At 43.3% G+C, this 24,874-nt stretch overlaps 2 protein-coding genes across 4 annotated transcripts in view; one reads left to right on the top strand and one right to left on the bottom strand.

Moving 5' to 3' along the window:
- Positions 1 to 9,859, top strand: part of Kdm3a (lysine demethylase 3A) — a 41,265-nt gene extending 31,406 nt beyond the window's left edge. For both annotated transcript variants that reach the window (XM_027429526.2, XM_027429527.2), the window contains 11 exons: positions 127 to 322; positions 2,036 to 2,208; positions 2,523 to 2,759; positions 3,278 to 3,449; positions 3,985 to 4,078; positions 4,694 to 4,824; positions 6,698 to 6,817; positions 6,904 to 7,043; positions 8,092 to 8,268; positions 8,358 to 8,492; positions 9,181 to 9,859. In XM_027429526.2, coding sequence (XP_027285327.1) covers positions 127 to 322; positions 2,036 to 2,208; positions 2,523 to 2,759; positions 3,278 to 3,449; positions 3,985 to 4,078; positions 4,694 to 4,824; positions 6,698 to 6,817; positions 6,904 to 7,043; positions 8,092 to 8,268; positions 8,358 to 8,492; positions 9,181 to 9,261 — 1,656 coding nt within the window. In that variant the 3' untranslated portion in view covers positions 9,262 to 9,859. The remainder of the gene's footprint in view (positions 1 to 126; positions 323 to 2,035; positions 2,209 to 2,522; positions 2,760 to 3,277; positions 3,450 to 3,984; positions 4,079 to 4,693; positions 4,825 to 6,697; positions 6,818 to 6,903; positions 7,044 to 8,091; positions 8,269 to 8,357; positions 8,493 to 9,180) is intronic.
- Positions 9,860 to 13,337: 3,478 nt separating this feature from the next.
- Positions 13,338 to 24,874, bottom strand: part of LOC100770826 (charged multivesicular body protein 3) — a 43,333-nt gene continuing 31,796 nt past the window's right edge. Inside the window, exons 4-6 of one of the 2 annotated variants that reach the window (XM_027429530.2) lie at positions 20,346 to 20,467; positions 16,818 to 16,932; positions 13,338 to 15,188 (exon numbers count right to left, since the gene is read on the bottom strand). In XM_027429530.2, coding sequence (XP_027285331.1) covers positions 15,037 to 15,188; positions 16,818 to 16,932; positions 20,346 to 20,467 — 389 coding nt within the window. In that variant the 3' untranslated portion in view covers positions 13,338 to 15,036. The remainder of the gene's footprint in view (positions 15,189 to 16,817; positions 16,933 to 20,345; positions 20,468 to 24,874) is intronic. The other variant, XM_035448789.1, reaches the window with a different exon arrangement.

Raw genomic sequence — 24,874 nt, 5'->3', positions numbered from 1 at the left:
GGCTATTTTATTAGGTGACTTTGTGTTAGCTGTGTGACTTCACTGGCAGGCTGCTAGGGAAGAAGGTGTAAGAAGAAGAAAATGTCAGTCTTCAGCTTACCCCTAATTCTCCTTTTACACTTACAGACATCCTTATCTGGAGAAAAACCAACTCTTGGAACCATGCTCCAGCAAAGTTCCCCTGTGTCGGAACCAGCGGCTGTGGGTGGAGAAACAGCCTCCAAGCCAGCCAGCAGCGTAAAGCCTGCCTGTACCACCAATACATCGCCTTTAAACTGGCTGGCCGACCTTACCAGTGGGAATGTCAACAAGGAAAACAAGGGTGAGTGTTTCCCACCCAGAGTACTTGAGTACGTTCACAGAGAGACTTAGCAGCTAAAGTTGCTGTGAGAGCAAGACTGGGAAGATTGCAGCATGGAAAGTGTGTTTCCATGGACAGGAACTTTACCGCCTGGATTTTGGCAAGGATGGAGATGGTGCTAAGACTTTATCATATAGTGCACTCTTACAGAGTGTATACTTTCCCCTTGTTCTTTATCTCCCTCCTACCCCTGACAGTCCTGCCTCTTCCCTACAAATTTATCTCGTTGACTTTGTTTTGTGCCTTACAGAGTTTAACTAGGACTATCTATAAGTCATGGGTTTGACGCTAGCTCTTAGAACCTGTCGAGCTCTTTGTGTGTGCTCACAGGGTATTATGTGTCCCTCTCTACTAGAATCTAGTTCATTAGTTAGTGGCAGGGCCCATGAGCCACTCCACCTCATCCATCACTAATTGATTGGCAGCCTGATCTGTGTGGCCAGTGCCAGTAGTAGGTGTAGGCTGTGATTCATGGCCATGGCCGTGTGGTGCTTGGATGAAAATAGGTGCATGGTCCTCCCTATTTTCTGGTTCTGTGTTCTTTGTGCTCCCTATTTTTTCTGTGCTTCCTGAGTCTTGAAGGAGGTCTTAGACTTGTTTTAAATGATTGTTTTACTTGCTATCCTGTCTTGTCATAGCCTCAATATGCTGTCTTTTCTTGCATCCTTGTCTCATAATGACTTGATGTAAACACAGAGATACGGACTTTGGAATCAGATGAAGTTAGACAAGTATTTAGGTCATTTTGCCTTCTGGAAAGAGAAAAATTGCAAGTCAGTTTTTTCTTTCATGCAGATGTCTTAAAATTTTTCTGAATCAGCTTTGATGGCATAAAGAATTTGTATGAGTGACCACACTCAGATATGTACATGTAAATGAACATCTAAAGAAAGACTTCCTTTTTGTGATGAGATGTAGAAAAACGGTGAAGTTTAGTACCTATAATGTTGATGAAACTCTGAAATTAAGACTAGAAGAGAGAGCCAGGCAGGTGGTGGTGCATGCCTTTAATCCCAGTACAGAGGCAGGTGAATCTCTGAGTTCAAGGCCTGCCTGGTCTACAAAGCTACACAGAGAAAACCCTATCTCAAAAAATTAAAAAAAAAAAAAAAACAAAAACAAAAAAACAAGGAAAAGTCCTTGTTCTTGGGAATAAAATGATAGTTCTTACTGTTTTAAGTATTCTACTAGGAGTCCTGACCAGTGTGATAACTCCATATATATGTTAAAATACCACTTACAGATCTGGAGAGATGGCTGAGGGGTTCAGAGTGCTTGCTGCTTTACCAGAGGACCTGGGTTTGATTCCTAGCATACCAGCATCCGTATTCACTCACAATTGTGTAATTCAGTTGTGATCCAACACCCTTTTTGGCCTTCATGGGAATCAGATACACATGTAGTCAAAAGACCCACCCATATCCATAAAATAAAAGTAATAACCACTTACAATTTTCTGGTTTCCCCTGGGTATTTGGTATTGTTTAGAAGTCTTATCTAACACACACAGTATTTATCGTTGTAGGTTGTTTTTTGTGGTTTTTTTTGTTTTGTTTTGTTTTTGTTTTGTTTTTTTTGGTTTTGGGAGAGGAAGCTACACCCTGAAGTCATTCTATAGAGACTAACAGGGAATTTGCCTTCAATGCACATCTGAATGTTTTGTTTTTGTTTTAGAAAAACAGCTGACTATGCCAGTTTTAAAGAATGAAATCAAATGCCTTCCATCCCTGCCCCCTCTGAACAAGTCCAGCACAGTCCTCCACACTTTTAACAGCACAATTTTGACACCTGTGAGCAACAATAATTCTGGTTTCCTTCGAAATCTCTTGAATTCCTCCACAGGAAAGGTATGCACTCGTTTTATATTTGTACCCTTAAGAAGTTGTAGAAAATGCGGTAGAAATCGTATGTCACTGCAGGTGCCCCACAGGCTCGATGGATGGGATAGGATGGGCTCTTCCTTCCAGCTGCTCTTTTCTTTTTTCTTTCTTGGTTTTCACTTTCTTAAACCCAAGTGTGTGAGTTGAGGGCTTGCCTCTTGGGCTCTCTTATTTGGTCTCTTATGGATATGCGATGTATGCTCATTGTACCATTATAAAGATGGGTTTTTCAACAGTAGAAAGTAGCATATTGAAAAGATTTGTGTTCTTACCAAATTTAGACAGAAAATGGACTCAAAAACACACCCAAAATTCTTGATGACATCTTTGCCTCTTTGGTGCAAAACAAGAGTTCTTCTGATTCATCCAAGAGGCCTCAAGGATTGACGATTAAGCCCAGCATTCTTGGCTTTGACACTCCTCACTACTGGCTGTGTGATAACCGCCTACTGTGCTTGCAAGATCCCAACAATAAGAGCAATTGGAATGTGTTTAGGGAATGTTGGAAACAAGGGCAGGTAAGGTAATACTGGCCTCTGTCCCTATCTGGTTCTGTTAGCAGACTCTGGTAATCCTGTCCCTATCCTCACTTTTCCTCCTTGGTGGTGTTTCTTTCCTCTCCTCCTCCTTTTGTATTTGTTTGGGGTGTATTTAATTAGGACTGGGTGTGGCTGTGTCTTACTTTATTTATATAAAATGCCTCTACTGCACTCTTTCCCACTCAGAATTTGACTGCTTTCAGCCAGCCATTTCTTTGGGTTTGATGAGAGAGATAGGTCTGAATAATCTTGTGTGGCCAACCTCAATAGTGCAAGTGAAAGTGACTAAGAAACTGTTGGGGTTTGAGGGATTTGACAAAATGCAATTTAAAAAGAAAATCACATATCCCATCTTCATGGATTAAAACCTGTGCTGGGGGCTGTTGAGATGCGTCTGTGGTTAAGAACTGTTGCTCTTGAGGAGCTCTGAGAACCAGCTGCTTAAAGAGGGCAGAGCTGGTAGAGGTCAGACTTACATCTCTTCCTCCTTCCTTTAGCCAGTGATGGTGTCAGGAGTGCATCATAAATTAAATACTGAACTCTGGAAACCCGAGTCCTTCAGGAAGGAGTTTGGTGAGCAGGAAGTGGATCTAGTCAATTGTAGGACCAATGAAATCATCACAGGAGCCACAGTAGGAGACTTCTGGGATGGATTTGAAGATGTTCCAAGTATGTATTAAAGATCTTTTGAGGAGGTTGAGGATGTGTAAAGAGGGGACAGGAAGAGTGGGGGCCTGAGGATTCAGGACTTCAGAATTAGTAGCCCAGAAGATGGGGTATAGAGAACACTGATGTGCTTTCTTGTCTCAACCTCCTTCTGAGTAAAACAAGCTGTTTCTGTTTCATGCTGAGCTTTGGAATTGGTTTTGAGCCAGCCCCCCCCCCCACCATGGTGTAATAAGGTAGTGGGTAGTCTGGGTGGTGCAGGTTTTCACAACACTGTACAGAAGCAAAATGAGGGGTCCAGGGACAAGTTCTAAAACAGGAATTCAATAGGCCTTAATCAGCAGTCTTTTATTTTGCTGGCTCCAAGGTACAGCTTTATTTCTTGATGCCATAAAAATAAGAGTTGGCAATTGGCAGGAGGGAGGTAGTAAAGCTGTACAGATAAATACTTTATTTGTAATATGAAGGTATAAACTAACTTGCCAGTTTTTGTTTCTGAATTATGAATAACACTTCTTTTATTCTGGTTAATCTCAAGACCGTTTGAAAAATGAAAAAGAAAAAGAACCAATGGTGTTGAAACTTAAGGACTGGCCGCCAGGAGAAGACTTTAGAGATATGATGCCTTCTAGGTATGGCTGAGCTAATCTTCCCTTGGTAATATATATTCCCTTCAGTAGTGGAAAGGTGGTTTTTAAGGAGGTGTAAGACAGATTCATGGTCTCATTGGTTTTATTTTTTCTGCATTGTACCTGTACTCTTAGGAGATAGGTATATTTTTAAATGATGGAAGGGTAATGACTTTCGATAGGGCTAGTGAATGGTCTACATATTTAATATGGAAGTGCCCTGCCCTGAAGACTCGCAGGCTGGTTTTCAGGCAGTCCTGGGTTCACACGGCTCACTTAATAACCACTAAGACATCGCAATTGCTAGATCCATTTTCTTGAGTTAAACTTAAGACCTTAGAAAGGAGTGAAGTGTCACCTGAGTGCCAGCTCCCCTCAGGAAGTACGTGTCAGTTCTATTGCTTGAAACATACCAGAGCATTTTTACACACCTGTGTGGCACAATACAGACAACATCTTTTTATGACTGCTGGAGTTCTAAATACCAGGCTAGCAATCTCTGTCTCAGATTTGCTTCTTTTTTTTTTTTCCCCCTTCTATAAAGGGGACCTAAGAAGTTCTAGAGTACTAGAGTAGAAAAGCAACCTTGCTTTGCAAATTCTTGGTTTCTTGTTCTAGATTTGATGATCTGATGGCCAACATTCCACTGCCCGAGTACACCAGGCGAGATGGCAAACTGAACCTGGCCTCTAGACTGCCAAACTACTTTGTACGGCCGGACCTGGGCCCCAAGATGTATAATGCTTATGGTAAGAAGGAAATGTGTAATTGAACACAATGGAAATAAAGCAAGGTGTTTGTAAAAATGCTTAGATTGAGAACAGCTAGACACACTGCCTTAGTTGTTGCGCATTCTCTCTTTCTTGGTCACACGTATATGTATTTGCTTTTCACAGCTGCAGTTTTAAGGCAGATTGCAATTTTATGTTTTTCTGTCTTCAACATCTGATTTTATAATCTCAGAAATTTCACATTGTGTGGTTATTTCTCAATGTTGGTGGATATCTAGGTCAATATTGCTAGCATTCTCAATTCTCAATGTTTGTTTTTAACATTTGCTACTTAAATGCAGTGTTTCCCACTAATGTTATACCGTGTGTGTCTGCTTTGCAGAAGTCATGACACTGAAAGAAAGAGTATGGGGAGAGGTTTCAAGATGAGTTCTGATTTGGTTTAAGTATTTTAGCAGCAGGTAGATCTATTCCTTGAAGACACCAGTAGGTGACAGTGTCTGCAAAAGCTTTCCTTAGGAAGAACTTCTGAGACTCCAGATGACTGGGGAAGTGGGGGATGTTGTGTAACCCTGGTTCCATCTGAGTTGCGGCTGTCTGGTTGTTTTGGTGTAGTAACCCATGACTGAAAAGGGTAGGTGAATAGGAATCCATTAATCTTTATTTTGTCACAGCCCTTATTTTTCCCCAGTGTAGTACTGGCCAAATAGCCTGCAGTCCCCACCTACCATTCTCTTTGGACTCTTCCTCCAGGTGCAACCTCTCTTGTCCTTAGTCACTGTCTTTGAGGTCTGTGTTCATCACTCTCTCCTGTCTATAATTCTATCAAGTATTTTTCTGGGACTAGAGAGATGGCTCAGTGGTTAGGAGTGCTTGCTGTTCTACCAGAGAACCTGGGACAGTTTCCAGCTCCCTTGTCAGAAGCCTACACTGCCAATAACTTCACTTCCAGAGGATCTCATGACCTCCGACCTCTGTGGGAACATGCACACATGATATACACTCAGCATAAGCCCATATACATATAAAAGTGTTTTAAAGATGGTGAATTATTTTTTTTAGCATAGTACTATTTAGAGCCTGCTTTTGAGCTTATGTTAAGTAGAATCTGACTTTAAAAAGTTCCAAGTGGAATATGTAACTGTTTCATCTCATTTCGGGCATGTTAATTGCTTTTGTAACCTATGTTTTGTACTATTTACAATAGAAATGTCTTTAAACTCATTGAAAAGGTCAGTGTCTTGTGCTAGGGCGCACATGCTCATTCATCATCCAGTGTAAACCACTGTCAGCTGTTTATTATGATTGTTTCATTGGGTCTTTCTTTATCATTTTAATGCACCTTTCAAATTCCATGATTTGAATCAAATGTCCAAGGCTCTATTATTCCTAGGGCTGACATTTCAGCAAAGTGTGGCTGGCTGGTTCTAGGTTCCAGGTTGGCGGGTAAACCACCATCCCTCAGTTGTAGCTTCCCTCAGATGGCATACACCAACAAACCAGACCAGAAATGAAGCCTTTCTGAGGCTGCCAGGCCCGTACCTGCTATGCTTAGAGGGAGAGACCTGGTGTCACAAGTGCCTGGTGGCTCTTGTGAACACTGGATGGAGGAAACTTGGTATACTGCACAGTGTTCCCTCCTACTGAGTGGAACTGCCTGAGGTTGCAGTGTGTGTGGAAGCAACTCCCATGGACTCCTTGAGTGAGCTTAGCTGATGTATTTGTCTTTAAATTTTCATTGGTTATGAAGCCAAAGCTTTACCATAGTTGCTTCTGCAAGCGTCCTTTGAGCAAATGGTACCTACAGGAGGTCACTCCCACTCTGACTCCTCGCTCAAGTGTGTTCTTGCTTCCAAGTACCCTGCTACACTTGGGCATTTTATTTTTACAGGATTGATCACTCCAGAAGATCGGAAATATGGGACCACAAATCTTCACTTAGATGTATCTGATGCAGCTAATGTTATGGTTTATGTGGGAATTCCTAAAGGACAGTGTGAGCAGGAAGAAGGTAAGGTCTGAAACATGAAACCTGGGCCTACTGTTTCACTCTCTGAGCTAGGACCTGTGGCTCATACTTGCTTTCTCTTGTTCTAGAAGTCCTTAGAACCATCCAAGATGGAGATTCTGATGAACTCACAATCAAGCGATTTATTGAAGGAAAAGAGAAGCCAGGAGCCCTCTGGCACATATATGCTGCTAAGGACACGGAGAAGATAAGAGAATTCCTTAAAAAGGTATGCTTCTTTTTACCCTGTGCCATGTGAGGAGAGCATAAGAATAGAAATACTATAAATTACCACAAGATGCAAATCCATGTCAGTTGGATGGGCTGTCAGTGGTTGCTAAGAAACCAGGATTCTAAAAAAGGGAGGAGGCCTTGTCTTCTGTATTTGTTTTCTATTATGATACACTTGGAGATTTTTGTTCGTTTGATCATCACCTTGCATCTTTGTTTTTTTTTTTTTGTTTTGTTTTGTTTTGTTTTTTTTGTTTTTTCTTCATGCTGTCTTCAAAATATGGGTATTTCATTAGTTCATGTGTCAGTCCTGGACCCCAAGCACTCATATTCTCACTAAGTCACTAAAGTCTATTGGTTTTGTTCTAAACTGTAGAGGGCAGCAGGGCTTGGGAGGACTCAGTGTCACTATAGTTGCAGGGTGTTATATGCAAGTTCCCAGCACTGGAAAGATAGAGCTTTCTCTCTTAAGCTCATCCAGTGCCGAGGCTGATAGTTGCCAACCAGGGATATTTATTTGACTAATAGTCTCTAGTCACAACTGAGTCACAGGAACATTTGTAGCCCATTTGTAGTCCTGACACCAAGTAGGTCCTTTAATAGCCAGTTGCTAGAAATAGAGTGTTTCTGTTAAAGAGTGACTCTTTGACCTGCTGGTCACCATATTCCCTTGGTAATGTTACTTGAGTATGCCTTTCCAGACACTGAATGTGGAATAAAGAAATTCAGTCTGTATCTTTGAGGCTGTTTCATAACTCAGACTGTTAAGTGCAAGATAAGTTGGTTCATAGGAATCTATTTACATTTAAAATTGGACCTACAATATTGTCCAAGAGCATATTCAGACTATAGGAAACAATAGCAGGCAGTCCAGGTTTCCTTTGTGATCCATGCCGTTCATGCCTTTGAGTGCTGTTTCTACTAGTGGGAACACATGACTTGATGGCAGCCTGACGCTTATTGACGGCTTGTATTTTGGGAAGGGAAAACACCCTCTTTGGTTCTTGGCATTTGCTAAGTCACATGCTGTTTTTAATGTATTGTAGGTATCAGAAGAGCAGGGACAAGAAAACCCTGCAGACCACGATCCCATTCATGATCAGAGCTGGTATTTAGACCGATCACTAAGAAAGCGCCTTTATCAAGAGTATGGAGTTCAAGGCTGGGCTATTGTACAATTTCTTGGGGATGTGGTATTTATCCCGGCTGGAGCTCCACATCAGGTGAGAACCAGTTATGAATTCCTAGTTACTGCCTCTCTCCGGTGAACTTGTGGGTGGGTGTGTTACAGTTGTGGCTTGGTGTTTTTCAGGTTCATAACTTATACAGCTGCATCAAAGTGGCTGAAGATTTTGTGTCCCCGGAGCATGTTAAACACTGCTTCTGGCTTACTCAGGAATTCCGTTATTTGTCACAGACTCATACCAACCATGAAGATAAATTGCAGGTAAAAAAAATAGCACCAATTCCTGTCATTTGCTGCCTGAGGCTTCATGACCCAGAAGTGACAAGAGTCAGTTAGAATAGTGAACTGGCTTTCTGTCTAGTTGAGTGACAAAGCTACAAGCCCCGAGGAAGCCTCACCCTTGTTATTACTTAGGCACTGAAAGTCTTTAGTAATCAGATAGACTTTTGATCCCTGGCTTAGCCATCAGCCAGGGGTCTGGAACACAATGTCTGGCATTAGTGCTGTGGCGTTTTTGTCACATGTGACTGAGCAGGACTGAATGAACACTCAGATCAGAAGCGGGGGTTTTCAGAGACTTGGTTTGAGTAGTGACTTACACGTACTGTGTGTGTAACTCACACCTGCATTCACAGCTACTCTAATCCAGAGGCTGAGCAAGATCACAATTCAAACAAAATTAGCAGTTAATTAATGCACTTGCCTCATATTTGAAAACTACAGTAATTGTTAAAGTCTGAATGGCTAAACCCGGTTAAGGGACAAAAAGGCTTTGTGAGTTCTCCAGAGAAGGCATAGATTGTGTGTGTCTGTGTCTGTCTGACATACTGGTCTCTAAGCCAGGACCCTTGGCATTACATGTTGAGTATTCTGAGAAAAGAAAATTTTACTGCGGGATTTTAGGTTTAATGAAGTAGTCTTTTTTTTTTTCCCCCTTCTTTCTCTTCAGGTGAAGAATGTTATCTACCACGCAGTGAAAGATGCAGTTGCTATGCTGAAAGCCAGTGAAGCCAGTTTGGGCAAACCTTAACTCCTCTCTGACATTGGAGATGAATTATTGGCAGCTGATCAAACTCTTCAGGCAGGCTTCCTGTGGACTTTGAGATTTCATGTTACCTCATCTTCTTTTTTAAAGTACACCCAACTTGCAAGGGTACTGTCTCTAATGTATATTTCTAGTGTTTACAGACACTAAGTGTGTATATGGAGTAACTATTTACAGACCACGCATCCTTATACTGTGACTTCACCTAGTGCAGCTCTTCTACCTAGCTGAAGACCTGTTGGCTCTGAAACAATACTTGCAGTTATTCCCCAGCTGTTTATTTGGACAGCTCATTCAAATGGATTTTTTAACTATTAGGGATCACTGCTAAATTTAATGGGATTTTATTTTATGCCGGTCAGAGCACCCTCCCCCACCCACAAGCGTCCAGAAGAGCAGTGGAGGAAATGACAGCCAATGGTGCAGTTCTAAATGTATTGCATAGGACTGGCATTATATAGCAGAAATAACTACTGTATAATTCTTGGGGTTAACCATCTTTAGTTAATGGAATTTTAATTTAAATGAAGCTTTGCTAATTTTAAGTGGTATAAGCATTTTGCATTAAAATATTCATATAATACTTTGGTTTGGTTCACGTGCATTTTTCTGTGTTTACACACCTTCTAGAAAATGTAAGCTTAAATTCTTGGTGCAGGAGCCTTTCCTAAAAGCAAAGAAATTAGGTGTTGATGATTTCTTAGTGACTAATACAGCAGCACTGATCGTCCCACTTTTGTGAACCCCAACCCAAATAGTAACTGCTAACTGAAAAACAGGTTGTCTGTTCTGTGTGTACAAAGGAGGAGAGGCAATGTTGGATGGGTTAGGACAGTTACACTTAAAGTCCCCATCTCTATGAAAGGGCAACAATGGTAAAGAAGATGTGGTCCCTCTCTTGGGCTGCTGTAACTGGGAAGGAATTTGTTCACCAGTGGTAAGTAGACAAGGCCTGGAGTGCAGGTGTGACCCAGATTTAGGGTAGGCCTTCCTGCTTCAAACAATCTAATTAAGGAAATCCCTCACAGGCCAGCCCAGCAACTTGGGTTTTAGTTGACTTCAGCTGAAGTCAAACTGACACCCAAGATTTGCCATCACATACATACGAGAAGACTTCTCCAAACTTGGCAAATTATCAGCGATACAATAGTGGATATTTAAAAGTAAGAAGACTGGTTTTTAAAAAAGTGACAACCTTCTGCTTCTAGGGACAAAAGTTAAGAGATGTTGGAGATAGCCTTGTGGGTGTACAAGACCCAGCAGCACAACTGCTGTCTGGAGGTCTCATTGCCCAGTAGAACAGGGACTTGCTGGAGCTGGTGGGGATGAAGGCAGAGCTACTGACCCAGGCCTCTCAAGACTCAGAAGCCACAAGAACGTGGCAGGTTAAGTTGATGCTCTGATCTGAGGGAAAATGCTTGTAAAATACAGCTAAGAATTAGAATACATACAGGCCTAAACCCATTTACTTATTTTTGTAAAGAGACAGGAAATATTTAAAGAAATAACCCAGAAAAACAAAGTGATCGGAGAAAAATTGCCAAAACAGCAATGACTCAAATGTGTCCTCTACTTCTCAAAGATGACCTTGACTGGCCTCTAACTCAAATCCACCCACTTCTGCCTACCAAGTGCTGGAATTAAATGTGAGCCATCACATTCACTTATCCTCTGTTGGCTAATACTGTAGTCTTCAGCTGGGTGTTTTAAAAAAACGGGTTATTTAGCTCAGTTTTGGAGGCTGAAGCCATGGCTTCTGGTAAAGGTTTCATGGGAAGTGGCAAAGGTTTCATGTGAGGTGGCAGCCGTAACAGTACATTGCACAGAAGAGGGAGAGAATGTGAGAGCCAATGCCATGGAAAAAGACATTAACAAAGCAGACAAACTTCTCAAAAGCTATGTGGATTTGATGTCACTCTCATACACAAAGTATAAAAAGAAAATTACAAGTCAACATTACTCTAAAGAAAACAAAAAAATCCAGGTGAGAAATAATTGGTAAGTTCAAATGCAACAAGATGTTAAAGATAGGATGACAGAAAAATAGATATGCAAGACCAGCTTGATACTAGAATATCCAGATAAAGTAGTGAAAGTTAACACTGGTAATTTTAAAGACAGCGTTTCTCTGTGTGACTCTGGCCATCCTGCAACTTGTTCATGTTGGCCTCAAACTCAGATCCGTCAGTCTCCTCCAAAGTCTTGGGACTAAAAGCATGTACCATCACCACCCACCTTCGCACATCCTGTTTGAGACATTACCAAACAGTTTGGGCTGAACATAGACTTTTGTCAAAAAGTATACACTGCAGGAGCCGGTGAGATAGCTCAATGGGTAATGTCACCAAACCTGACAACCTGAATTCAATTCCTGGAACCCATTTCATGAGTGGAGAGAACCAAGTCCTGCAAGTTGTCCTTTGATCACACTTGCTCACACACATACACGTTAAAAATACATGTTAAAAATGTGTTGCTTTGAACTAAAGTATACAAGTGACAATGTACCATTTTGTGTAGTTAATACTAATACTGCTTTTTTTGTCACTCCATACAGCCCAGCAATACCCCACCCCTCTTTTGAGATGTGTCCTCTGTAGCTCCAGTGGACATGGAACTTCTAAGTAGACCATAGTGGCCTTGAACTCATAGCCACCTGCCTCTGGGGTGTGTGCCACTGGCCTGGCCTATTCCATTTTCACCTCAGCCACTTACAAGCTCTTGTACATCCCCTCCCCCCCATCTTTTCCCCTCCCCCACCTTTTCTCTTAACTGGTATAGCTTTAAGTTACTATCTAGTGTCATTTTAGCCTTGAGGACTGTACATTTCTTTCAGGGGAGATGCAGAAGCACAAGTGCCTTTAGCTTTTGTTTTCCTTTTCCTTTATTCTGAAGGGATCATTTTGCTGGATAGATTCTTTTTTTTTTTTTTAACATTCTAAAAATGGTATCCTACTGTCTTCTTGCCACCACAGTGGTCTGTGATCAGAAAATACGTGTAAGTCTTACTGAAGATCCCTTTACCTACTCTTTGTTAGTTTTAGAGATTCTTTTCTTCTGTGGCCTCTACTGTGGTCAGAGTCCCTTAGAGGTTAAGCGTTTAGCATGCTGTTGTGGTAATCTTTCTTGAACAAATGAGACATCACCAGTCAATGGGACGTCACCAGTGAGTGAGCCGATGTCAGGATAGCCCCTGAAAGGCCTCAGAGCTGCATCCAGTTGGAATTTGTAGTTTACACTCTAAAACCACAAGGTGGGGTGGGCAAGCAAGCAAGAGTGTCAGGTTGTTAAGGGCCATGGTCCATTGTTTAGGCTATTCCTTCAGGTCATGCTTGGCAAGAGGCAGTACAGGGCTAGTGGGTCTTCTCTTTCCCTTTCATGTGCCACCAGCTATGAGAGGTAGGTTTTTCCCTTTGGTACTTCTCTCTGAAAATGCACAGTGGTCTGTCTCAATCCAAGTAGATAAACTAACGATCATATACTTAATTATATATTAATGTATGTTAACATAGATTATATGTACTAATATAATCTATATAATTAGACTGGCATAAAGCCTTTTCAATGAATGATCCTGAACAACTGCATATCCACATGCAAAAACAAAACAAAGCTACACACTGACTTTAACGTCCTTCATAAAAATGAACTGGAACTGGATTACAGACCTTGATATAAAACACGACACAAGGGCCAGTAAGCTGGCCCAGTGAAGAAACATGCTTCGCTCCAAGCCTGACCACCCGAGTCTGATCCTTGAAGCAGCCCACATTGTAGAAAGAGAATCAACAACTCCTACAAATTGTATTCTGACCTCCAAATGTACACTGGGGCTCACACACATCCCAGCACAATAAACACATAACTAAAGACAAACTACTAGGTCACAAATCTTAAATGTGTGTGTGTGTGTGTGTGTGTGTGTGTGTGTGTGTGTGTGTGTGTTGGTACTTGAGGATTGAACCCAGGACCTTGTACATGCCAGGCCAGTACTCTCTACCACTGAGCTACATCCCCTATAGTACTATTTTTTTTAAACACCAAAGGCATGATATACAAAATAATCAAGAAGCAGGGTTTTATTAAAAGTAAAAAATTTCAGCTTTGAGCAACTGTCAACAATGAGAGAACAGACAGGAGAATAGGATAAAATCTGATAGACAATCGGTCCAAAATATGTAAGAGGACCTTAAAATTGAATAATCAGAAAACAATCCAGTTTATAAAATGAACAAACACCAACGGTAAAGAAATACAGGTGGCAAGCTGGGCATGGTGGTAGAGCAGAGAGGTCATGAGTTCAAGGCCACTATATCATCATTTTCAAACAAAATACAGAGAAGGCAAGTACGAAAACAGGTGCCCAGAGTACTTCATCAGATATTACAGATTGACAAGATACCAACCCAACAGAAATTGCTCATGACAAATGCTTCCAAGGATGCAGAGTGGCAGAGCTCTTCCTCCTAGGAGGTGGACAGTGTGTGCTATGCAAGGCTGGTGTAGCCTCTTACAGCACCAAGTTTGTGCTGACCACACGATCCCATGGTTGAGCTCCCTGGTATCCATAGGAAATAGAAACACACACACAGGAAAAAACTGCTGTAGACATTGCTTCAGGCTTAGTCCACATGCCCTTCAGGACAAGTTGTGGTATATCCAGAAAATAGACTGCTGCTCAGTGAGGAGAGCTAAACAATTAAGTCATGAACCCACACAGAGGAAACTTAAATGCCTATTATCACATGAGGGAAGAGTCTGAAAGGCTGGAAAAGGAAAACCCATGGAGACAATAAATGGATCAATGGATGCCATGGGATCAGAGAGGGGATGAACACAGCACATAGGGTTGTTTGGGGGTAGCAAAGCCATTCTGTACCACAATAATGGTAGACACAGGCCATTGTGTTTGTGACTTCAGCAAACTGCTATCTTATTTGTGAAGACTGCATGAGACCATGCATGCCAAAGAGCTTTTCAAACTGTCAAAAAGTGCAACTGCCAGGTTATTTCTCAGTGCATCTCAAGCATGGTCTGGTGTGTGTGTTTTAATGCATAAGCAAAGCTGCTTGCTGGTTAGCTCTTGCTGTTCATGGTTAGACATGTCCCTGTATGCAAGACACTTGGCTCCAAGCAAGAATGGGTAAGTCATCCGGCCAACACAATGTATTACCAACATCCATTGGTTAAACAGATGACAACTGCATCAGAGTGGCCCCCAAAACCTGTCTGTAGTGATCAGGACCAGCAGCTCCTGAGCAGAAGGCACTTCTGCTGAGCTCCCATGTTCTGCTGCCTGGCGATGGCACTTCCTCTTTCCAAGGCCAACACTGAGACATCTGGGAGATCAACACCTTGAGTCCACTGCATGTGACATTTACAATGAGACCAAGAGCTACAGTAGAAGTTTATTGATATCCACTTAAGCGGCATTTTACACATACACACCAGTAGAGAGTCATCAACATTCAACTGACTCTTCTCAGAACTGCTTCATGAGAAAACGGGATTCTTCCCCTCCCCCAAGAAAGATGCTTCTATTTATGGTCTTGAAAAGAATGCATTTGATTGTACCACCTTCATAAAACAATCCTTAAAACCTCTGCAGACAGTGAAGATACACTAGCATAGAACCCTCTCCAAAATGCAATGCTTCACAACAGAGGTGTAGTGCAAGAGATACAGGAAAATGGTGACTCCTCAGAGGCCGTGCCCACACCTAGAGGAGGGCACCAGAGATGAGGCCCCAACTGGGTGGCCCTAGCTTCGGAGTGTGGCCAGTCGGGACTGCATGGCCTCTAGGTCCTCTTCATCCTCCTCATCCTCTCCCTCTTCTGAAGCAGCCATCGCTCCTGAAGGTTCAGGCTCAGGAAGGGCGTCGGTTACTTTGCTGGGCGCTTTGCCCAAGGCTCCTGAAGAGAAAGTGAGCAGCTTAATGCACCCTGCATAAGGAACAAGTCTTCCCAGCCTCCTCTCAGGACGGGGGCAGTGGAGCTACTGTCAGAGTGGGAATTTGCTTGTCTTGACAGTGCACATCTCAGTTGAGAGAAAGAGAATGATGTGGGTGGACAGACGGACTTGCTGTGGTGGACAGACGGACTAGTTATGTTGCCTTTGAGAGATCTGGCCTCTGTCTCCCAAGTAGCTACTACTACAATAGTAATACCACATCCACCCAAATTCCTAAGAATTTTAATTTCTAGAATATTGGGCATGGTAGCATATAGTTGAGTCCACATACTTGGGAACAGAAGCTCAGGATTTTGGGGCTATCTTGGGCAAAATAGTGGGACCTTATCTCAAATAAAATTTAAAAAGTTGTAATTCTGAAGCTCCTACTTTAAATTCCTAAATACTACTGAAAAATCTAAATTTTAATTTCTCTGAATTAAAGTTTAATTGTTGAAGCCAGCCTTCAGTGGCACAGACTTCTAATCTCAGCTCACTAGAAAGCTGAGACAGGAAAGAAAAGGTTTACTTAGACTACAGAGTGAGTTCAAGGCCAGCACCTTAATGAGCCCCTATCTCAAAATAAAGGCTGGGAATACATCTTAGCAGTAGAGTCCTTGTTTCATGTATGTGAAGCCCCAGACTATCTCCAGTACCTCAGGAAACAAAGCCAAACAACCACATTGCTAGCCAGGTGTTGGGTGTATACCTGTGATCCAGTACTAACCAGGTGTGGAGTGCACACCTATGATCCAGTGTTAACCAGGTGTGGGATGTATGCCTGTGATCCAGTACTAACCAGGTATGGGGTGCACACCTGTGATCCAGTACTAATCAGGTATGGGGTGCACACCTGTGATTCAGTACTAACCAGGTGTGGGGTGCACGCCTGTGATTCAGTACTAACCAGGTGTGGGGTGCACGCCTGTGATCCAGTACTAACCAGGTGTGGGGTGCACGCCTGTGATCCAGTACTAACCAGGTGTGGGGTGCACGCCTGTGATCCAGTACTAACCAGGTGTGGGGTGCCTGCCTGTGATCTAGTACTAACCAGGTGTGGGGTGCACACCTGTGATCCAGTATTCTAGGTGATGCAAGAAGAGTGTTTGAGGCCACAGTGGACTATAAAGCGAGATACTTCAAACACCAAAACAAATTCAATAAATAAACAGAAAAATCTAAATTATTCCAAATTTTCACAAAATATTTTCTCAAAATACCTTCTTCCAACAATGTAAAACAAAAATGAAATCCCACCATTTGATTAAGCATAAAATTTAGAAAACCCAGAATTAAAAATAAAGGTTTATAACCTCCCAGAAATAACTATTTTTGTTTATTCCTATGTTTAACGCAGACATGCTTTATACTAAAGTTAGGTCTATACTAACTCAAATTCCTAAACAGCTGTTTTCAGCTAATATGAAAATTAGAAACTAAAAATCCTTTGTTTCTTAAAACTGGATACTGCTTTACTGTACATTCCTCAAGAAATACCTTGCATATTGCAACACAGGAAAATGCAGATGTAGCCCGTGTTGACAGAATGAGAAGGGTGGGCCAGAAGGGGTTGGGGGCTCTACTGGCCGTACCTGCTGTGATTTCAAAGAGGATTCTGTCGATCTCCATTTCTGCTGCTTCTTCCATTTCTTCCTGATCATCCATGCTCTCAAATGTGTCCTCTAACATCTCCTCTATGATTCCAGCCTGAACAGAGAACAAAATGTCACCTTCCTCAATGTTACATCTGTCCCAACACCCCTAGACAGCACCCAGAGGGAGTTCTAGTTCTGAGACTGGTGCACCTTTCCCAGGTGACAAGTGACACAGGGGGAAAGGAACACTGGAGGAGGATGGCCTCTCTGCACACGAAGACCCAAAGGGAAAGCGTGCTCTAAATTCAGAGGCTTGGAGTCTGCAGCTACTGGTAGCAGTCCCTGCAGAACCCTGATATGGCAGCAGTCCTCGGGCGCACACCCTTGAGCTGCCTGGAAAGTAACTGCCTTAACCCTGCAGACATGACCTGAGAGGGCAAGGGTTGGAACACAGGATGAAAACTGGTTGGACACACAGGAGACAACAGGCTGACAAAGGCATGAGCAGGGACGGCCTCTAGAAAATGATCAAAAAACCTTCCAGCATGGCAGGTCACAGCTGCTGGAATACGGTTAATGTGGTGGATGGCTGTGCGGAGTATCAATCCATCACCAAACCATGATCACCTCTTAAAAGAAGTCAAGTGCTCCTGTACTACAAAGCAAGGCCAGTCACTTTACTGGAAGCCTGTGCGTGGCAGCCTGGTAGTCAGCCTCCTTTTTCACAAAGTAGCAAGGGGTGGAGAGATGGCTCAGTTGGTAATGTGCACAAAAAGTTGGGGACCTTTTCAAATCCCCAGAACCCACTTTAGGAGCTAGGCACTGACAGCCCACATCTGTACCCAGTGCTTCAGGGAAGGGAGGGTGTTTTAGCAGAGGCAGGGTGGTCTCTGAAGCTAACTCTGGCATCCCTGACAAGCTTTAAGTTCAATGAGAGTATGTCTCAAAAAAAAAAAAAAAAGAAAAAGAAAAAAAAAGAAAAGAAAGAAGTGGGAGATAATAGAGGAAGGTACCTAGTGCCAACCTCTGCTTCCACATGCGTCCATCCACACAAGTGTGTGTACATCAGCATGCAACAGTTCTCACACACACATGTGCATGCGTGCATGTACACTCTCTGTCTCTCTGTCTCTGTCTCTGTCTTTCTCTCTCTCTCTCTCTCTCTCTCTCTCTCTCTCTCTCTCTCTCTCACACACACACACACACACACACACACACACACACACACTTTTTAAAAGAAAATAGCAAGGGACCATTGTGAGGCACAAACAAAAATCTCTCCAAAGCTCTGCAATTATCCTTAACAGTGTCCCCAGCTAGCCAGGCGTTGATGGCGCACGCCTTTAATCCCAGCACTCGGGAGGCAGAGGCAGGCGGATCTCTGAGAGTTTGAGACCAGCCTGGTCTCCAGAACGAGTGCCAGGATAGGCTCCAAAGCTACACAGAGAAACCCTGTCTTGAAAAACAAAACAAAAAAAGTGTTCCCAGCTCCAGATGGGGCCACTCTGTGTCTGTTAGCAGAGCAAAGGGTCAAAACGCACCCTCCCATGTCAGAAAGTAGTCCCAGACAAGCAGCCAGGAAGGAACCCTAGAACCCTTGCAAACCAAGAGGCATGGCTTCTTTGCACAGCGGGGGATGGGGGAGGGGAGTGGCAGCTCTGGCCTCGCTCCTGTCCCAGTAACCCACTTATCTTCTAGTCTTCATGCTTCCTGACTCGAGGTAGCTCTCCATGACATGGATCTAGCTAGTGCTTAGCCCAATTTTAGCCCCTTTCCCTACCCAAATGAACAATCTCATGTCATGGTCACCAAGGTGGAGCCCTACAGCCTTGCTAATTGGAAATTATTTTGATGCTGGAGTCTACCGGCCAATAAACAACACTTGGGAGGCTGTAGCATGAGGATTGTTTGTACCTGTTTCAAGCAAAACAAAACAAAACCCCACAGACTAAGTAAAAGCAAAAACTCAAACAAACAAAAAAAGAATATCAATAAATAATTATTGATTGGTTAAAAGAACTTAGCAGAATCCAAACTGTAACTGCCCTCGTCATTCTGGAGACAGACGCTTCCATTTATCAATTTGTTCATTTAATCAGCAGTCATTCATTAAATTCCTGGCCTGTGCAACAGAGCCAGGCACTGGGAGAAAATTCGAAGTCTAAGAATACGTCCCCACTCTTTCAGACCTGAGTCACCATGGACAGCCTTAATGCACACCTGATCGTGTGTCACTATTAGCACTCAGTCCTTAGAACTACAATACAAAAGCTTCCTTCAAATCATACTTTTAGTGTTCATAAACCACTATGAAAAAGAGATTAGAGGTTTGTTTTTGTCTTAGTGACTCATTCATTCATACTTTGGTGGCTACCTAAGTTAAAACGTGCAGGCTTGGAGTCACTCCAGGAATTAATGCATAGTGATATCCAGCCTGAGTGAATACCAGATATAAAAAACACACCCTCCTGATCCATTTCCTGTTGATATTGCCCAAGCATTTTCTTCTAAAGAGCTGCCCCCTGGGCTTTTATGATATTTTCCTATCTGTTCTTCTCAGACCCTGCACACCCACTTTGCCTGCCCATTGTATGGTTACATTCACAGATAACACTCTGGGAGGTAAGAGAGCCACACACAGGAATTTGAGTTGTATACTCTTGGTTGTCAGATCATAGGTCTAAGAAACAACACTCATGCAAGATGTCAGCTCAGATGATGAAGGCAGACACATCTGTGGTTCAGCTCAAGCCTTACTTAAACCCAAGAGACCTTGGGCTGCCTAGCAGCTTCAAGACTCAATGCCCTGTGTAAAATACCCCAACAGAGTACCTGGAGAACAAGACAAGCCAAAATGCCACATGCTATCAGTTGTAGTTCAGTAACCATGGCCTTCTCTGATGCCTGGCCCTTTCTGCAGACCACTAGTGTAGTTCCTGCCACACCCTATTCTGGGGGTGACAGGGAACTATCTATATACTTTCCATTTGGTTTCAGCCTCTCCTTTCTGTGGTGAAAAAGGCATCAACAACTACAGCCTGTAGGGCAGATCTGGGGTTTCCTAAACAAAGGATTTGGGCCACCGTCATTTCATTTAAATGCTATTCAGGGCTGCTTTTACACTGACAGGCAAAGCTGAGTGGTACAAGAATGGCCATCAAGGTGTGGCATGTATTTGTCATCTAGCATTGTAGAGAATGCAATCACCTCCCTTGCAGCTTCTCTAACACCCCCAGGGCAGACAGTGACATGAGTGTTTCTTTGTCTTTCCCCTCCTGCTGGAGCCCACAGACCCCATCACTGGACGCTTCCCTCTGGAGATAGGTATGCTTGTGCTTACAATCTCACCCAGCCTCTGCTATGCTTTGCACAAAAATGCTTTCAACCAGGTAACATCTGCTCCTCTTTTCAAAACACTGGTGGAGCAGCCACACTCTCTCCAGTCACACCCACACAGCCCCAGCCCCAGCCCAGCTCAGAAGACCGCTCAGTGGTTTGGAGAGAAAGCAGAACTAGCCCAGTCACCTTCATCATCTCTTTGGACAGCTCCCGCATGGTGGCCTGGATTTCTGGGATCTTCACAAGACTCTGCATAGCCTTCATCACTTCTGTGCTCTTTTGCAGGGAACCAGCTACTCTTAGGACCGCTGAAAAGGAAAGGCTGCATCACCCAGGATTGTTCAAAAGACAATGTGCACAGAGAGAGCCCAGCTCAGGGCTGCTCTAGCAGGTGGACTACCAAACTTACTGCTGTGCCTTTATGATATATTTCTGTGCTAGATGCCTGAGAGGTCATGCTTTAAAACTAAATCCCATCTAGGTGTGCTGGACTGTTTTATGTCATCTTGACATGAGCTAGAGTCATCTGAGGGGAGGGAACCTCAATTAAGAAAATGCCTCGATAAGTTCAGGCTGTACACAAGCCTGTAGGGCAGTTTTCTTAATTAGTGATTGATGGGGAGGGTCTAACCCATTGCACTGGTGCCATCCCTGAGCTGTTGGTACATGGTTCTATAAGAAAGTAAGCTGAGTAAGCCATGATGAGCAAGCCAGTAAGCAGAACCCCTCCATGGCCCCGGCATCAGTTCCTGCCTCCATGTTCCTGCTGTGCTTGAGTTCCTGTCTTGGAAGTGTAAGCCAAATAAACCCTTTCCTTCCCAACTTGCTTTTTTGGTGTTTCATCACAGCAAGAGAAACCCAAACTAAGACACTAGAGTATTTATGGTGTGAACTCTCTGAGCAGCCACACCAATGTGCCACTGCGGAGAGTGGCCTGAAGGTCTGCAGCTGACCATCAGGGAGGGAGACTTTGTATGACACCTGGAGACAAGTCATAAGTGAGAGGCAGGGTTCTAGACTAAGGTTAAGACCACAGTGGAAAACAGAAGGCTTCTAGCTACCCAAGCAGACTCTCCCAGCCACTAGATGATGGACAATGCCTGCTCTGTGAAGAGCCTGTTGCTGGTCCTCAGAAAAGTGAGATAGACAGAGGTAAAACCGAGTGAGTTTATGTGGGTCAGCATGCAGCTACAGTTCCTTGCCAGGGAAAGCCTTCTGTGGTCCCACACTGTATACATCTTTTTTTCCAAGAAACTGTCATGGGAAGCAAACGACCATTCTCCTCTCTGTGTTCATCGTTAACATGGGAAGTAAAGAGTGAGCAACCCACCTAATGTGTTACAGAATTTCAAGAGATTTAAAGTTCCCAGAATTACTCACTTACTATAAAGCAAGTTGTTCACTGGAAGTTACACATACTTTTCCTGTACTGCAGTACCTGGTTAAGGCAGGGGGCTCTGAAAACTTAACTTTGGCAGAATCCAGACCCTAGGAAACTTTCACATCTAACAGAAAACATGAGTAACCAGGAAAATAACTGCCTAACATACATTGAGCATTGTGTGATCTTCCTAGGCGAGAAGGAGTGCTAGTGGCAGAGAGTACTTCATTTCTCTGACCACTGGAATAAGAAAGTCAAATGTTAATTTATGATAAGTAAAATTAGAGGAGGGGTCAAGAATCTGTGCGGCTGAAACAAGCAATAAAGAACCTAGCCATTAAATGGATATAAAAAGACAGGTATTAGAAAATGCTAAAGTCACTGGGAATATGGCTCATCAGGTTAAGAGCACTTGCTATACAAGCCTGAGGATCTGAGTTCAAATCCCCAGATCCCATGTAAAAAGTGTGGCATGCCTGTAGCTCCAGTATTGTAGGGATAGAGACAGGAGGGTTCCTGGGGCTTGCTGGCCACCAGCCTAGCTCCAGGATCAGAGAGATCTTGTCTAGAAAGGTGAAATGGGAGAGAGCAGGATACCCAACATGCACCTCTGACCTCCACACTCACAGGTGTGAGCACCTGCACATGTGTACATACACGCACACAATACCCAAACACACAAAAACAAAGAACATGCTAAAGCTAAATTTGATCACTGGTCAAACGCACACAAAGAAAAGAAGATAAAAGGTGAATCCCACGTGGTTCTGAGTTATAAAAATATGTTATCTATGTGGCCTGTGTTTTACTTTTGCAACATAAGAGTACAACAGTATTTATGCTCAATGATCGATGGACTTGAAAATTAGCAGATGTGCTGGTTCAGGCAATATGGTGCTTGGTGAGGTGATAGAACCTGTAGGGAAAAAAGGCGAGCCAAAGAAACACCCTGAGCAAAGCCAAAGAAATACTTTGGCCCTACAACCAGAGCCAAAGAAATGCACCTTGACCTTGAAACTAGTGCCAAAGATACACACTTTGTCAGAGCCAGTGAAAGAAATACACCCTGGCCCTAAAATTAGAGCCAAGAGGCTAAAAAAGGACCAGTGAAAGAAACACACTTTGGCCCTGAAATCAGAGCCAAATCTGACCCTAAACCCGAGCAGAAAACCAACCAATCCCTGAGCACAAGATCTAGCCAATCTGAGCTCAGGGACTGAATCTGACCAATCCCTACCCTGGAAATCTCTCTGGAAAAACTCTGCCCCTAAGAAGCCCTATATAAACCCTGCGCCTGTTCAGCCTGTGGCTGTTGGGCTGTCTCCTTCCACCCTGGCAGAGGCAGCCACTCTCCCGGATTCTTCCCTTCCAATAAATCTCTTGAATGAGGTTTGGGTGAGACCTTACTTAGCCGGAATGGAGCAGAGGAGAGAAGTAACAACTTTTCCCTGGAGCGAGAACAGAGAGAAGTGGAGCAGAACTGTAACAATTTTCGTAGGGGAAATCTTCCCCTAGCAGAGTTGTTACATTACACTCTGGGGGACAGGAGCCAAGCGGAACTGTAACAACTTCACAGGGCTGATACACCTGGGAAGCTTTTCCCTGGAGCAGGACTCTAAGACGCTACATTTGCTGAGACCTGTGGTATTCCATGGCTCCCCATTGCCAGAATTTCCATCCAAGCGCTGCAATGCTTATAGAACCTCTAGGAGTGCCCGTGGACCATGGGGGCAGGGGAAGGGGGAGGGTGGGACTGGGTAATGTTCTAGGAAGCTTGCTGGTCTCACAAAGCGTGTTTGCTAGTTCTTAGAGTTAGTTACTCTAAAAAGAGCAATACTGGCTCCTGAGCCTTCCCAGGAGATTTTTCTCATACATGGCACTGTGAGGAAGCCACTCATCAAACCAGGCCTTCACAGGCGCTAAAAATACATAATCATCTTTGTCAAGTACCAACCTCAGGGATTTTGTTACAGAACAGAAAGTGGACTAAGACACATAAAAATAGTGTAATTGTGGCCACAGAATCTGAGGCCACATGGGTCAGCAGGTAAAGGCACTTGCCACCAAGTGTGATGGCCTGAGTGTGATCCCTGAGACTCACATGATCCAGGAAAAGCACAAATTCCCATGAACTGTCCTTGGGCCTCCACATGTGTGCAATGACACATGCACAGTCATGTATACAGACACAAACTAATAGAATAACAATTTTTAAAATTAGTAGATTAGGACTCTTTTGAGAAAGTTATTATTAATTATAACAAAAAGGAGAAAGCTGATTTAGAGGAGGGAGGGAAGAAGAGATGAACTTAGAAATAAAAAGACAACTTCAAAAACCAAAGTAGACTGGAAAAGTTGCCTTCTTCACTCATTTTTAATTATGTCTATATGTGTGTCTGTGCATGAGAGATGGGATCTGGTATTTGAGGAAGCCAGAAGAGGGCATCAGATATCCTGAAGCTGGAGTTACCACTGAGAACACTCAGTTTCATTTTATTTAGAGCAGACTCACTAGCTTGTTCTTGATAAGCACACTGTACCCCACGTAGTAGCTAACAACCAGTATTCCAAATCCAGCACTAGGGAGCAGAGGACAGAGGATGTGTGAACCTGAGGCCAACCTCGCCTACAAAGTGAGTTCCAAGGACACCATGAGCCTGTACTATGTATATGTTGCACCACAATGTCACCCAGATGGACAGAGTGACTCCTCTCCTGTAACAACTTCCGGTTCTGTATATAGAGAAAGTGGGGCTGATGTCCAAAGAAGGTATGAACATATCATTTTATAAATTTCTGTTGTATTGTTAAATAATAAGCCCATACACTAGGTACTTGGATATGTGCAGCTGTTCTCTATAACCTTTGTTGGGTTAGAGAACAGCGTCCATCCACTGAAGCCTATGTCAGAGTTTTCTTCCCATTTAAGAATGAGTATTATTTTGCATGTGCATGGTGTATGTCTACAAGTATGTACGTATATGCATAACCTGCACAAGAGGAAGTCAGAAGACTCCAGGTTTTGTCTTCTATTGCTACTCGCTTTATTTTTGAGACAGGGTCTCTCCCTGAACATAAAGCTTGCTATTTTGGCTAGGCTGCCTGCCCAGCCAGGAAGCTCCTGGGATCTGCCTGTCTCTTAATGCCTTCTACCCCATGCTGAGGTTACAGGCATGAGTGGCCATGCTCAGTTATTAATAGGTTCTGGGAATTCAAATTCATGTCCTCTTGTTTGCACAGCAAGCATTTTTACCCACTGAGCCATCTCCCAAGGCTGAATAATATTCTAACATGTGTAGAAAACATTTTATTTACTTCTCCATCGACCAGTGGG

This window comes from Cricetulus griseus, chromosome 8, assembly GCF_003668045.3.
Source record: "Cricetulus griseus strain 17A/GY chromosome 8, alternate assembly CriGri-PICRH-1.0, whole genome shotgun sequence".
NCBI classification, from domain to species: domain Eukaryota; kingdom Metazoa; phylum Chordata; class Mammalia; order Rodentia; family Cricetidae; genus Cricetulus; species Cricetulus griseus.
Note: the sequence above shows the minus strand (reverse complement) of the source record. Positions and strands in the feature narration are given on the sequence as shown.